The 14,880-nt window shown below is 42.2% G+C and overlaps 1 protein-coding gene across 3 annotated transcripts in view; it reads left to right on the top strand.

The window, feature by feature from the left end:
- The window catches only part of VPS13A (vacuolar protein sorting 13 homolog A), a 155,730-nt gene that overhangs the window by 97,823 nt on the left and 43,027 nt on the right, over nt 1–14,880 (top strand). For all 3 annotated transcript variants that reach the window (XM_060762168.2, XM_060762167.2, XM_060762166.2), the window contains exons 47-50: nt 861–1,158; nt 3,338–3,733; nt 4,382–4,486; nt 6,557–6,703. In XM_060762168.2, the coding sequence (XP_060618151.2) occupies nt 861–1,158; nt 3,338–3,733; nt 4,382–4,486; nt 6,557–6,703 (946 nt within the window). The remainder of the gene's footprint in view (nt 1–860; nt 1,159–3,337; nt 3,734–4,381; nt 4,487–6,556; nt 6,704–14,880) is intronic.

Consider the following 14,880-nt stretch of genomic DNA (forward strand, 5'->3'; position numbering starts at 1 on the left):
AGCACTCCTCCTGTCGCTCCTCGCCATCCCTTACCCCAGTACAACCACCTCATTCTCCACTGGACTCAGTCGCAGACCCTCTCTCAGATGGTGAACTCTAGGGCTCTCTTCAAAAGTCCACAAGTACAGTCACCCAGAGGCCCATCCTAACTGCCACAAAATCACTGCCTCTGGTCAGGCAAGAATTATTCCTGGATCAGCCTTCAACCCCAAAACTTGTTTATGGCTGATAACAGCTTTGCGAGGGCCAGGCAGGTATTTGCATCGAAGCAACCTCTGCCTCCTTCAAAGAAGCTAGAGGTTGAGAAGCTTTTCATTAGGTCCTATGCAGTTAGACCCATCTGTGTGAATTCACAGAGAACCACTCAAAGAAACACAGTTGCACGTAAGCAACCTGTCCTTATTTTTTAAAGTGCTTGAAGTGAATGGCAGTGTTTTATAAGTCACATTGTCAAACACTCCTCTACCTTAGTTTTAGTTTTTAAGTTATCTGGTGAAGAACTTTCTAATTTAATAAACATGAATAAACAGTATGCTGTTATTCTGGATGCCTGTGGGTTACTGCTTTATAATTTATATTTTTAAAATGATAGATGTGTTTTTAATGTTGCCCTTTTAGTATCGTATTATTTCTTATTATATATTGTTAGGTTTAGATTTCTTCCTTGTGTGTTTTAATCTGCATTTTATTCTTATGTATGTATTTTAATATATCATATAAATTTTGTGTTTTAACCACATTGTACTCACCTTAAGCTGCGGGAAGAGATGGGTAACAAACAAAATGTATTGTTGTTGTAGTCGCAAAACATACTGAAAAACAGCCTAAGATTAATAATGACTGGTGTGTTTATTTACAGATCGCTATTGTTTTTTAAACCAGTGGTGGATGAACATGTTATTTCTGGAGAGTACTCATCAAGTGATGGAATTAGTTTTGATGAAATGATTAAGAATTTCGGCAAATCGTTGCAGAAAAAATGCCTGCCTGTAAAATCATCTAATCATCCACTTTTTATCAATATTGTTCCAATGCAAGATACTTTGACGTGTTCTGCTTGTACAGGAGATCAGTGGGATTTGCCTTATGTTGTTCATTTGTGGCCTTCGGTTCTACTCCGCAATCTTCTTCCTTATCATATCATTTATTCCTTAGAGGTAGTGTATATTTTGTGTTTTCTATTTCCATTCTAATGAACATATCAAAAATATTTTAATACTTTGGAATTTGTCTTCAGTATGCATTCTATAAATATAGAGTGTACCGCCAATCTCATCAAATGATCTTGATCATGTCCACAGTTCAGTCACTGTATTCCTTGGATACTGAGTGCATATGTCACAAAACTGAAATGGTATCTAGTCTCTTAACCTTCTGCTCACCTTCTGACCATTCCGTTGTCATATCTTAATTATGAATTAAATTTTTATTAGCCTTCTGCATTCTGTTATCTGTCTATGCACCATCTGTGTTGTCGAAGGCTTTCATGGTTGGAATCACTGGGTTGCTGTGAGTTCTCTGGGCTTTATGGCCATGTTCCAGAAGCATTATCTTCTGATGTTTCAGCCACATCTGTGGCAGGCATCCTCAAAGGTTGCCTGCCACAGAGGTCTCTGCACCATCTATTATCCTTCAAGTGGAGTGCCAAGTGTACCTTACAAACATAACTCCAGAAAATATTCTCTCCTATTTCACAAACACTTTTTGTCTCAGTTAAATTTTTCCAAATACTACAATTTAGCAAAATTACTTTTCCAAATAAAAGGAAGTTTTAGGTTTTACAAAACTTTTACATGGGGTTCATGTATACCAGTGGTTCCCAACTTGTGGTCCGTGGACCACCAGTGGTCCAAAAGAACTAAAATATAGCCTGTGGCCTCACGGTTACTACAGTGTTGCAACAACAGCAACTGGTCTCTCGAAATGCTCTTATAGTTCCAAGGCTTATTAAATACGGTTTTCTGTGGGCGAGCAGATGGTGACTAGTGGATGGCATATGTTCTGTATCAGTAACTAGAGCTGATGTGGTCTATCCAATGCAATTTTCTGGCTCGGCACACCAAATAACAAAACTGAATCTAAAGTTGTCCTAAAACCAGTTCGTAATTCTTTTGGTGCTAACATTGGAGAGTGCTCCCTGGTTAAAGTAGTCCCTGGTCAGGTAGTTGCTGGTCAAGAAAAGGTTGGGAACCACTCATGTATACTGAGCTATGTTTGTATGAACATATTGCAGCCTTTTGAATTTTAATTGTACTTCAAAATAACAGTGAAACATTACTTCAGACTTAATTTACTATACTGTCAGACAAATGATTGTGGACTCATTAGATATGTTTGGTGTAAAATAATAGTGTTGGCAATGAGAGATTCAAACTCAAGACTCCACTATGAAACTCATGAAACCCATGGGATGACCTTGAGCAAATTCTTATCTTTCAGTTTGAGCTACCATCCAGTGGTTGTTACGAGGATAAAACGAGGGCAGTGTATACCAACTTGTGCTCATTGGATGGGGTGATTTTTTAAAAAAAATATTCCAGAAGAAGAAGTTTTCCTTCTTTGACATAGCAGTTAAAATAGTCTTTCAGTGCAGTGATAATTGCACATAAAGTCCACAAATAGATTCATTAAAGAAATCACACGTGCATTGGTTTATAATTATTGATTCCCCATTGGTGTTTAATTAGTGGTTGTTATGTTCTTTAATTAGTCCAGAATGTTTAAAAGATAACTTCTATGAGTTGTGATATTCCATGTGTCTACATGACCTTTTTTTTGTTTTACTTTGAAATAAGAATCTTAATCTGTTCTAGGAAATTGAATTTTGAAGCTCATTTGCTGAGATCCATGTGGAAATCATTAAACCATAGAAATTGGGGTGGTAAGAGGGTGAAATTGTAAGGAAAATAAAATGAAAAAGCAAGAGAAAGTTTTTGGTGAAATTGATAAAAATTATATTTTCAAAAAATCATGGAGTTTTATACTTATAAAGCTCAGATCAGTTATGAGGAGGGCAAAGTGCTATTGTTTTTTTGTTTTTGTTTTTTGTTTTTTTGCCTTCATACTGGTAATATATTTAGTGGAATAAAATAATGGAAATTCAAATACCAGTCTTCAGTTAACATGCCCTTTCAATTTTTAGGTTTTTACTGTTTAAATCAAAGCAGTCTCATTTGTGCTAACTTTTCAGTCTATTGGATAATTCTCTTAAAATGTTATTGATAATTTCCACATTTACTTTGGATTTCGTATGACATTTTTACTGAATTGATCAGATTATTAACTATACATATATTTTGAACATGTTGTAACTTGAATCCCACATTTTTTTCAAAGGGGGATAGTATGTCATGCAACACTCTGGAAGATGGATGTTCAGCTCAGATTCATAATGCAGTGTTGGATGAGACCAAGCTGGACTTGCAATTACTGAATTATCTAGATAAAAATTGGACTGCAGAGTACCCCATCCAAACAGATCAGGAAGAAATTGGTTTCATCACATTCTCCTGCACTACGGACCTCGATAACTTAGAATTGGATATTGCTGTGCATGTAACATATGCCACAGGACAAGTGATTGTAGCGATTCACAGTCCATATTGGATGGTAAATAAGACTGGTCGAATGCTACAGTACAAAGCTGATGGTATTCACCGAAAACATCCACCTGAATATAAAATGCCACTTCTTTTTTCTTTCCAACCTAAATATTTTTACAATGAAAATAAGGTAATTTCAGACAAATAATTATGTATGTAATTAGAATTATGTTAATTAGCTTGTGCATCCACTAGTAGTTGTGTGTGTGTGTGTGTGTGTGTGTGTGAGAGAGAGAGAGCATGAATGTTTTTGTCTTGGATTTTACAATAAATATAACAGGGTACTGCAGGTAATGTTGTACATTCCCTGATCATAATGATAGATTGGCTTTTGGCAAGTTATTGATAATACTGAAAATGTTGTTTAATAAATAGCACAAGCTAATGCATTATTTTCCAGTCTCATGTGCTTTGGGGTAAAGGAAAGGCTATTCTGTGTAACACAGTGCTTAAGACTGAATTTTATTTTGAATAACTTTCAAAATAAAATAGTTTCGCATGTTAAACTAAGGTTCTCAGTTATGACAACAAAAACAGAGCTCCTGGGAAACAAGAAAAAGATTACAAATATAATTTACTCAATCCTAAAGTTTCCAGAAGTGTAGGCAAAAAATTGCAACCCAAAAAAGATAGAACATGTCCAGTACCCATTGAAATCTGAACATCTGTATGTGTGAAGAGAGAATGAAAATTGTTATCTTCCAAATGACAGCCAAATTTATTTTCCAGTTTTTTTAAAAATAATGAGGACAGCATAATAGATGTTCTCCTTTTACAGGTTCAGCTCATGGTGACAGACAGTGATCTTTCTGATCACTTTTCTCTGGATACAGTCGGCAGTCATGGTTTTGTTAAATGTAAAGGGGCCAAAAAGGTCTACCAAGTAAGTAGTTTAATCAAATACATTCATATTTGTAACAAGTGCAATGCACATGTGTACATAAAGCACAGTTCTATGTAATTCTTTGAGAGTTGTCTATTAATAAATATGTAAACTAGACTAGGGTGGTAAGTTTGATCATTGGACTACAACTGTTGAAACCAGGGTTTAGATCCCCAGTCAACTGTGGAAACACACTTGGTGACTTTGGATAAGTCACACTGTCGTAGCACATCGGTCAGATTATTCTTTGCTTTTTCTTTGAGTCCTTCTCTTCAGTCTCCCAGAACAAAACTTGTTTTTTAAAAAGCATTTTTTCCAGCAGCATTTTTGTTTTGTTTTGCCTAATAAACAATACTAAATTCAGGGGATTCTAAGAAAGTATAGCTTTGCTGAAAAGGGATATTCATTGACTTTGAAAAGGGTACATTCACTGACCAACACATTAGCAGACAGAATTAACCAAAGTAATATATGAGTGGTGGCACAATTTCAAAAATGTTAGAATAGCACAATATGAAAGAGTCCCTGAAGAGGAATGGCAAAAACATTATCAAATTTACTCACAAATATGCTTCAGTGAAATAGAAAGTTGATGTTTAGATATTTAAAGTATTTTTGTTGCTGCTATTGTGCGAGCTGCTCCTATGTGAAAAATTCAAAGGACCCCTTTGTTATGGAAATGCTATAGTACAGTTGCAGAATATACTCTGAACATAAAAAGTCCTAAATGCATATACCGTATTTTCCGGCGTATAAGATGACTAGATGTATAAGACTACCTCCAACTTTTCCAGTTAAAATATAGGGTTTGAGATATACTCACCATATTAGACTACCCCTCTTCCAATGCACACCAAATGAAAAATTAAAAAAAATCACCAGATTTGATTTCAAACCCAAGACTATCAGACTGGTAGCTTAGATAGCTTAGCAATGGAGATGAACAACAACCCCCAGAGTCGGACACAACTGGACTTAATGTCAGGGGAAAACCTTTACCTTACCTAGAGTAAGTCCAGGGCCAGGTCCAACATCCTTTCCCCAACAAGAACAACAATAATAATAAAACCCTAGAGTTGGAAGGGACCCCATCTAGTCCAATTCCAATTCTGCCGGGAGGAACACACATCCAAGCCCACCTGACAGGCTCCAGGCTTGAGGGCCATCTTCTGTGGGAGGCTTATGACAAGACGAAGCTAGCACCAGGCCGACAACAACAGAGACAGCCCAGTAGGCCACCCCGCTGGCCGGTCTCCGTGGCAACGCAGCCTGGTGCTCCTCCCCACCCCTCCGCCCTCCCTCCTCCTCCTCAGGCTGCACCGCTCGGGGATGGCGAGGGATCCCACTGATGCTGTACTGTGACACCCGGTGTATAAGACAACCCCTGACTTTGGAGAAGATTTTCCTGGGTTAAAAAGTCGTCTTATGTACCGGAAAATACAGTACATCATTTATATATAGAGATACTGCTAGCAGAAAAACCAAAGACATAACAATTAATTTAGAGCAGTGGTTGCCAAACTTCGGGCCTCCAGGTGTTTTGGACTTCAGCTCCCACAGTTCCTAACAGCTGGTAAGCTGGCTAGGATTTCTGGGAGTTGAAGTCCAAAACACCTGGAGGCCCAAAGGTTGGGAACAAGAAAGTCAATGAAGCAGGTGCAAAAACAGAAAAGGTAGAAAAAAAGGAAGACCACATTACAACTGAATAGACTCTGTCAAGGAAGCTATGACCTTGGGTCTGCCAAGCCTAAGCAGAGCTGTTGATGCCATGTGACTTGGGGGTATCTCATTCATAAGATCACCAAATATAGGAAGGACTGGAAAACAATCTTGTTTGAATCCTTGAGAGGTTGTAGATAATACTATGCTAGGTGGACCAATAATCCAGCGTTCATGTGAGAACAGAAAGAGTGACAAGCTGGCACTGTTATATGTGATACAATGTTCACTTTACCTTTTTTGTCTTCTTTAAAATATGCTAGCAGATTATTTTAAAAATGCCAGTCTGTAGATTTCACAAGAGCAAGACAGATGAGCAATTAACAGGGTTTTTTTTTTTTCCTTTTCCAGGTTGGTGTCACTATAAACAACAGCAGCTTTAATCTCACTAGAATAGTGACCTTCACTCCTTTTTTTATGATCACAAACAGAAGTGCACTTACATTAGAAATAGCTGAAGAAGGCAATGAAACATGGGTACCAATACATTTACAGCAGGTAAACCTTTTACATAACATACGTATTAATTTATTTTTTAAAATTCCAGTTATATCTCCCTCCATAAATAATAGTGGTTTTGTGTGAAATGTTTCTTCATGATTCATTAACTGTCTCTTAATTGTTGCATTTGTATTCTTGGCAATTCTTATATTGCAAACCTGCATTCTCAGGTAATTCTTAAATTCAGGCTGAATTTCTCTTTTCTTCAGTAATTTTCAGCTTGTTTTTTAGAAATAGCTGTGATTTGAAACAAAATTTTAATAGCATTGTATTAATCCTTAAAGCATGCCATTAGCATGTACCTTTTCATCAGAAATCATTAAGGGATTAATTAACCCATTGGATGTCCTTACATGCTGTCCTCCTAACACTTCATAAATATGTACTCACTTGGGCAAAAATAAGATGTGGAAATGGAAAGTGACTTGAATGGTTGGTAATTGTTTCGGGGATTCAGGTAATTGTTTCGGGGATAATATGATTATTATTATTGTTATATTAGACAACAAAGTCAAGCTTCTCAAAAATTATTTTATTTATTTATTTATTTATTTATTTATTTATTTACTGTCCTTGTATACTGCCGTTTCTCAGCCTAACTGGCGACTCAACGCGGTTTACAACAAAATATACAGTGCACAGTATATAATTAAAACCATGGAGGTAAGATCAGCGAGGAGGCTGATCTTACCTCCATGGGAAGGGCGTTCCAGAGCTGAGGGGCCACCACAGAAAAGGCCCTGTCTCTCGTCCCCGCCAGCCGCACCTGTGAAGCAGGCGGGATAGAGAGCAAGGCCTCCCCAGAAGATCTTAGGGTCCTGGTGGGCTGATAGGCCGAGATACGTTCGGATAGGTAGGTTGGGCCAGAACCGTTTAGGGCTTTAAAGGCCAACGCCAGCACTTTGAATTGAGCCCGGTAGCAAATCGGCAGCCAGTGGAGCTGGTGCAGCAGAGGAGTTGTGTGCTCCCTGCGCTCCGCTCCAGTTAGTATCATGGCTGCCGACCGTTGGACTAATTGGAGCTTCCGAGCCGTCTTCAAAGGCAACCCCACGTAGAGAGCATTGCAGTAGTCTAAACGGGATGTAACCAGAGTGTGGACTACTGTGGCCAAGTCAGACTTCCCAAGGTACGGGCGCAGTTGGCGCACGAGTTTTAACTGTGCGAATGCTCCCCTGGTCACCGCCGAAACCTGGGATTCCAGGCTCAGCGATGAGTCCAGGATCACACCCAAACTGCGAACCTGCGTCTTCAGGGGGAGTGCGACCCCATCCAACACAGGCTGTAACCCTATACCCTGTTCGGCCTTGCGACTGACCAGGAGTACCTCTGTCTTGTCTGGATTCAATTTCAATTTGTTCGCCCCCATCCAGACCGTCACAGCGGCCAAGCACAGGTTCAGGACCTCGACAGCCTCCTTAGTGACAGGTGGGAAGGAGTGACAGAGTTGAACATCATCTGCGTACAAATGACATCGCACCCCGAAACTCCGGATGATCTCACCCAGCGGCTTCATGTAGATGTTGAACAACATGGGAGACAATATTGAGCCCTGAGGAACCCCACAAGACAAAGGTTGTGGGGTTGAACAGGAGTCTCCCAGTAACACCTTCTGAGACCGGCCCTCGAGGAATGAGCGGAGCCACTGTAAAACAGTTCCTCCAAGACCCATTCCCGCGAGGCGTCCCCGAAGGATACCGTGGTCGACGGTATCGAAGGCCGCTGAGAGGTCCAGCAGCACCAACAGGGACACACTCCCCCTGTCGAGCTCCCGGCGCAGATCATCGACTAAGGCGACCAAAGCTGTCTCGGTACCATGCCCCGGCCTAAAGCCAGACTGTGCCGGGTCCAGATAATCCATGTCTACCAAGAATGCCTGGAGTTGTGAGGCCACAACACGTTCCAGGACTTTGCCCAAGAAGGGGAGATTGGAAACAGGCCGATAGTTGACTAATTGAGTGGGGTCCAGTGATGGTTTTTTCAACAGCGGTTTTATCACAGCTTGCTTTAAGCTGGCTGGAAATATGCCTTCCCGAAGGGAGGCATTAACCACCACCTTCACCCACTCGGCCAATCCCCCTCTGGCCTCCTTCAGAAGCCAGGATGGGCAGGGGTCTAGGATGCATGTAGTAGCTCTCATTCCTCCAAGCACCTTTAAAAATACCTTTAAATTCCGCTGATTCTATGTTCAAGTAAAATGTAATAGTGTTTATTATCACACCATATATACCCATTAGGTCTGGGGGACATGTAACCCACTGTCTGCATGTAGTCCCCAGACCCGTATTTGTGGCCCAACATCCCTTGAAGTTGCTACTAACATTTGGCGGTGTGATTAGGAAATTATGCAATTTGCCAGCAAACTTCAGCAGCAAACTGTCACTAGTCTCTAGCATGCCCTCATACTCAATATGCCACTCTTCACTCTTCTCCCACCCTCCATCCCCTGCTATCACCACAGTCACATTCAATCCTTCTTCATGGTCTCTGTGAAATTGCACATATGGGTTATTTTGCTCATATACAAAACAGTTCAGAACTTTCTAACAGTTATGAATTGAAACATTTTGATAGTATGTATATAGAAGGCAGGGCTTAAGCCTCAGTTCCTTTTGTCTGGCGGAAAAGCAGCAGTTTTAGGAACCTCTCTATCTTTAGCTCATATTTTTTACGTTTCTTTTGACTCCAGACACTCCTTTCAATACTACCTAGGCTCGACACTTTGGTTTACTGTTTTCCTGGCTATGACTCGGTTGTCTAACGGATTCTCCTTACCCTAAACAGATAAGGTAGTTCTTCCTTTGACCATGCTATGTGCCTTCTGGGTTTGGGGGAGACCCATGTGGTTCAGATCTGCCACATCTGCCAGGTTTTTACCTCCCCCCCCCCCCCCCAGGCACTCAAGAATCGGGATTGGTGCCTCAATATGCTCCATGACGTTGTTCAAAAAGGGCATGCCATGCAGAGGCAAATTGCCTAATACAGATGGCCACACGATGTGCCTCCTGGATTTGGGAGGTCCATGTGGTTCAGGCCCGCCACATCTACTAGGCTTTTACTCCCAGATGGGCTGTGGGTCTCAAGACGCTCTTGTATGAGTGAAGGACAAAAATATCCAAGCCCTCCCAGCCTGCTCCCTCCTTGGGAAAAGCTGCTGCCCACATCAAGCAGTTCAAGATAGGGGCAAAAAGGCAGAAGTAATATGATGCCGGCAAGCCTTTGGCTCTCCACTCTGAAGCAACGTCATCACCGGGGCACTCTCCCCCGCCATCCCCAGCCTGTACCAGAAGCTAACAATACAGATCCCCACCATCATTGCCTTCAATCAATCCCATCTTGTTTCTGCAAGTCACACCTGTGGAACCACAGCAGCCCCTCCCTTGGAGAGGGAGCCACTCCTTGCCCCTCCCACAACTATTTCAGGAGCCTGATGTGAGACCAAGGAGAATCACTCTCTCTGAGAGCGCTAACCCAACTGCAGTTGATGTCTTCAATCCCTACAGAAGGGGCTCTAGGTCAACCTCTCATGGTCACTCCCTCATGCACTTCTCCTCCCAGTCTTGGTATTTGTACCAGTACCATTCTCTATCCATGGGATCCTGAAGCTCCTAATTGCCTAGCCCCTCCCCAGACTCTATAGAATAGACCCCTTGCCTGGGCACTTTGCCCATCCCTGTTACTGGGCTAGACCAGATGGCTGTTACATCCCTTATGAGAGGGAATACAACTGCTGTGGCCACCATGAGCTTGAATCCATTCCAGCTGCAGCAGATTTAGTGGAGTACAAGGACCCATCATAGGATTCTCTGGAATCGGGCTCGCCCTATCTCCCCTGAAATGTTACCTGACAGCTATATCATGGTATTGTAGGAAAACTGGTCGGCCATCCTGTTTCATTGACCCCCTCATTTTCCCTTTCTTGGAAGGCTACACAAATATGCAGACACACACACACACACACACATCCAGGGTGCCTTCCATTCCTGGCATAGAGTTTAGAATTGGTCTTATTACATCTGATAAAACCACCTTTCAGTAGACTTGCCTTACCTCTCCTGGAAAACTTTAGCGCACCGTGCCAGTGGACCTTGTGCCTTCAGAGCTGGTGAGCCTTATACTCATGTCTACAAAGACAACGTTGTCTCTCGCATAGACATCGAAATTCTCTCTGAAGTGATCTCCAGTTCTCCTAGGTGCCAGGAAGAAAGCCGGCTTTTTTCCAAACCCCTTGACCCCACTAGAGAAGAATTTACTTTCCCTGGGTGTTAGACTAGCCCTCATCTTCCATATACACAGGACTCGAACATATGGAAAATCCACAAAGCTTTTTCTTAAGTACAGGCAGGATGAGCTGGGCCTCCTAGTGAAACCACAGCAAAATTCATCCTGGGTTAACTCCACAGTCTGCTTTGCCTACCAGCTCCTAGGTCAGGATCTCCTCCGTTGCCTTAAAGGTCATTCGCTTAGAGCTGCCTTTACATCTAAGGACTTTGTGCATGGTGTGCTTCTGGAAGATATTTGGTGGACAGTGATGTGGTACATGCCACTTACGTTTGTTGCCCGTTATAAGTTGGATTCTGTCACCAGGAAGGATGCCACCTTTGGGAGGGCTGTGCTTTTTCAGCCTTGGCATCACCCACCACCAGGGCTGGTAGCTTGCTATCACCCATATGTGCGATTTCACAGAGACCACGAAGAAGAACAGGTTCCTTACCTGTAACCATGTTTCTTCAAGTGGTCATCTGTGAAATTTGCATATCCCCGCCCTTCCTCCTTACATCGAGTCATGCCTCTGTATCCATGGCTGCTTCTAGCAGCTGAGGAACTGAGGCTTAAGCCCCACCTTAGATATATATATACTATCAAGGAGAGTGGGTGGGGCTACCACCAAAATCTTTCAATTCGTAACTGCTAGAAGGTCCCAAACTATTTGAGTATGCGCGAAAAACCCATACATGTGAATTTCACAGATGACCACTCGAAGAAACATGGTTACAGGTAAGCAGTTCATTCTTCTGCCACTTCACTTGCCTTAGCCCTCTCTCCCATCTGCTCTTTCTACCACATACTGCTGGCAGCCTCCAGCCATCCTCCCTCTCTTCCTGAGAAATAAAAAGAAGAAGGAAGAACAAAGAGCTGCCATGGACTACCAATTCTACTATAAATCTAGCATTTAGAAATTAGGATTTCTAAAGGTGGAAATGTACCTGATTATTAACATTCTTGTTTTATGTTTCCTATAGTAAAATGATATTTGATAATTGGCTCATAAATCTGTTTACGATTTATTTGTATTTATATGCTTTGTTGTTGTTGTTCATTCGTTCAGTCGTCTCCGACTCTTCGTGACCTCATGGACCAGCCCACGCCAGAGCTCCCTGTCGTATGGTATGGGGATATAAGTTGATTTTTTCCAGTCTGATGGCCATTCTTGTGTTTTCCATATTTGCTGGCAAATATGGAAAACCCCCAGCTCCCTCAGGGTCAGTCCAGTCACTTCAAGGATGCCATCCATCCATCTTGCCCTTGGTCGGCCCCTCTTCCTTTTGCCTTCCACTTTCCCCAGCATGATTGTCTTCTCTAGGCTTTCCTGTCTCCTCATGATGTGGCCAAAGTACTTCAACTTTGTCTCTAGTATCTTTCCCTCCAGTGAGCTGTCGGGTTTTATTTCCTGGAGGATGGACTGGTTGGATCTTCTCGCAGTCCAAGGCACTCTCAGAACTTTCCTCCAACACCACAGCTCAAAAGCATCGATCTTCCTTCGCTCAGCCTTCCCTAAGGTCCAGCTCTCACATCCGTAGGTTACTACAGGGAATACCATGGCTTTGACTAGGCGGATCTTTGTTGCCAGTCTGATGTCTCTACTCTTTACTATTTTATTGAGATTGGACATTGCTCTCCTCCCAAGAAGTAAGCGTCTTCTGATTTCCTGGCTACAGTCTGCATCTGCAGTAATCTTTGCACCTAGAAATACAAAATCTGTCACGGCCTCCACATTTTCTCCCTCTATTTTCCAGTTGTCAATCATTCTTGTTGCCATAATCTTGGTTTTTTTGACGTTTAGCTGCAACCCGGCTTTTGCGCTTTCTTCTTTCACCTTGATTAGAAGGCTCCTCAGCTCCTCCTCGCTTTCGGCCATCAGAGTGGTGTCATCTGCATATCTGAGGTTGTTAATGTTTCTTCCAGCAATTTTCACCCCAGCCTTGCATTCATCCAGCCCCGCACATCGCATGATGTGTTCTGCATACAAGTTAAAAAGGTTGGGTGAGAGGATGCAGCCTTGCCGTACGCCTTTCCCAATCTTGAACCAGTCTGTTGTTCCGTGGTCAGTTCTGACTGTTGCTACTTGGTCCTTGTACAGATTCCTCAGGAGAGAGACAAGGTGGCTTGGGATGCCCATCCCACCAAGAACTTGCCACAATTTATTATGATCCACACAGTCAAAGGCTTTAGAATAGTCAATGAAGCAGAAGTAGATGTTTTTCTGAAACTCCCTTCCTTTCTCCATTATCCAGCGGATATTGGCAATCTGGTCTCTCGTTCCTCTGCCTTTTCTAAACCCAGCTTGAACATCTGGCAACTCTCGCTCCATGTATTGCTGGAGTCTTCCTTGCAGGATCTTGAGCATTACCTTACTGGCATGAGAAATAAGGGCCACTGTACGGAAGTTGGAGCAGTCTTTCGCATTTCCCTTTTTTGGTATGGGGATATAAGTTGATTTTTTCCAGTCTGATGGCCATTCTTGTGTTTTCCATATTTGCTGGCAAATGGCATGCATCACCTTGACAGCATCATCTTTTAAGATTTTAAACAGTTCAGCTGGGATCCCGTCGTCTCCTGCTGCCTTGTTGTTAGCAATGCTTTTTAAGGCCCATTCAACCTCACTCCTCAGGATGTCTGGTTCTAATTCATTCACCACACCGTCAAAACTATCCTCAATATTATTATCCTTCCTATACAGATCTTCCGTATAGTCTCGCCACCTTCTCTTGATCTCTTCAGCTTCTGTTAGGTCCCTGCCATCTTTGTTTCTTATCATACCAATTTTTGCTTGAAATTTACCTCCAATGTTTCTAATTTTCTGGAAGAGGTCTCTTGTCCTTCCTATTCTGTTGTCTTCTTCCACTTCCATGCATTGCTTGTTTAAAAATAGTTCCTGATCTCTTCTGGCTAACCTCTGGAATTGCGCATTTAACTGGGCATATCTCCCCTTATCCCTGTTTCTTTTTGCTTTCCTCCTTTCTTGGGCTACTTCCAGTGTCTCAGCAGACAACCATTTTGCCTTCTTGGTTTTCTTTTTCTTTGGGATGTACTTTGTTGCCGCCTCCTGAACAATGTCTCGGACTTCTGTCCATAGTTCTTCTGGGACTCTGTTTACTAAATCTATTCCTTCAAATCTGTTCTTCACTTCCACTGTATATTCGCTAGGAATGTTAGTGAGATCATATCTAACTGGTCTGTGTATTTTCCCTGATCTCTTTAGTTTTATTCTAAATTGGGCAATAAGAAGTTCGTGATCTGAGCTACAGTCAGCCCCAGGTCTTGTTTTCACCGACTGGATGGATGTCCGCCACCTTTGGCTGCAAAGGATGTAGTCAATCTGATTTCGGTGTTGACCGTCTGGTGAGGTCCATGTGTAAAGCCGTCTTTTAGGTTGTTGGAAGAGAGTATTTGTTATACACAGCGAGTTTTCCTGGCAGAATTCTATCAGCCTGTGTCCCGCTTCATTTTGTTCTCCCAGACCATGCTTGCCTGTGATCCCTGTTGTCATTTGACTTCCCACCTTGGCATTCCAGTCTCCTGTAATGAAAATAATGTCTCTTTTTGGTGTATTATCCAGTAGTTCCTGCAGATCCTCATAGAACTGATCTACTTCTGCTTCTTCAGCAGCTGTGGTTGGGGCGTATATTTGGATCACTGTAATGTTGAAAGGCTTTCCTTGCACTCGAATTGAGATCATTCTGTCATTTTTTGGGTTGTATCCAAGCACCGCTTTAGCGAATTTCTTATTAATTATGAAGGCTACTCCATTTCTTCGATGTTCCTCTTGTCCGCAGTAGTAGATCTGGTGGTCATCTGATGTGAAGTGGCCCATTCCAGTCCATTTCAGTTCGCTGACCCCCAGAATGTCTATCTTTAGTCTTGACATCTCACCAATAACAACATCCAATTTGCCC

The sequence above is a fragment of the Anolis sagrei genome, chromosome 2, assembly GCF_037176765.1.
Source record: "Anolis sagrei isolate rAnoSag1 chromosome 2, rAnoSag1.mat, whole genome shotgun sequence".
Taxonomy (NCBI): Eukaryota; Metazoa; Chordata; class Lepidosauria; order Squamata; family Dactyloidae; genus Anolis; species Anolis sagrei.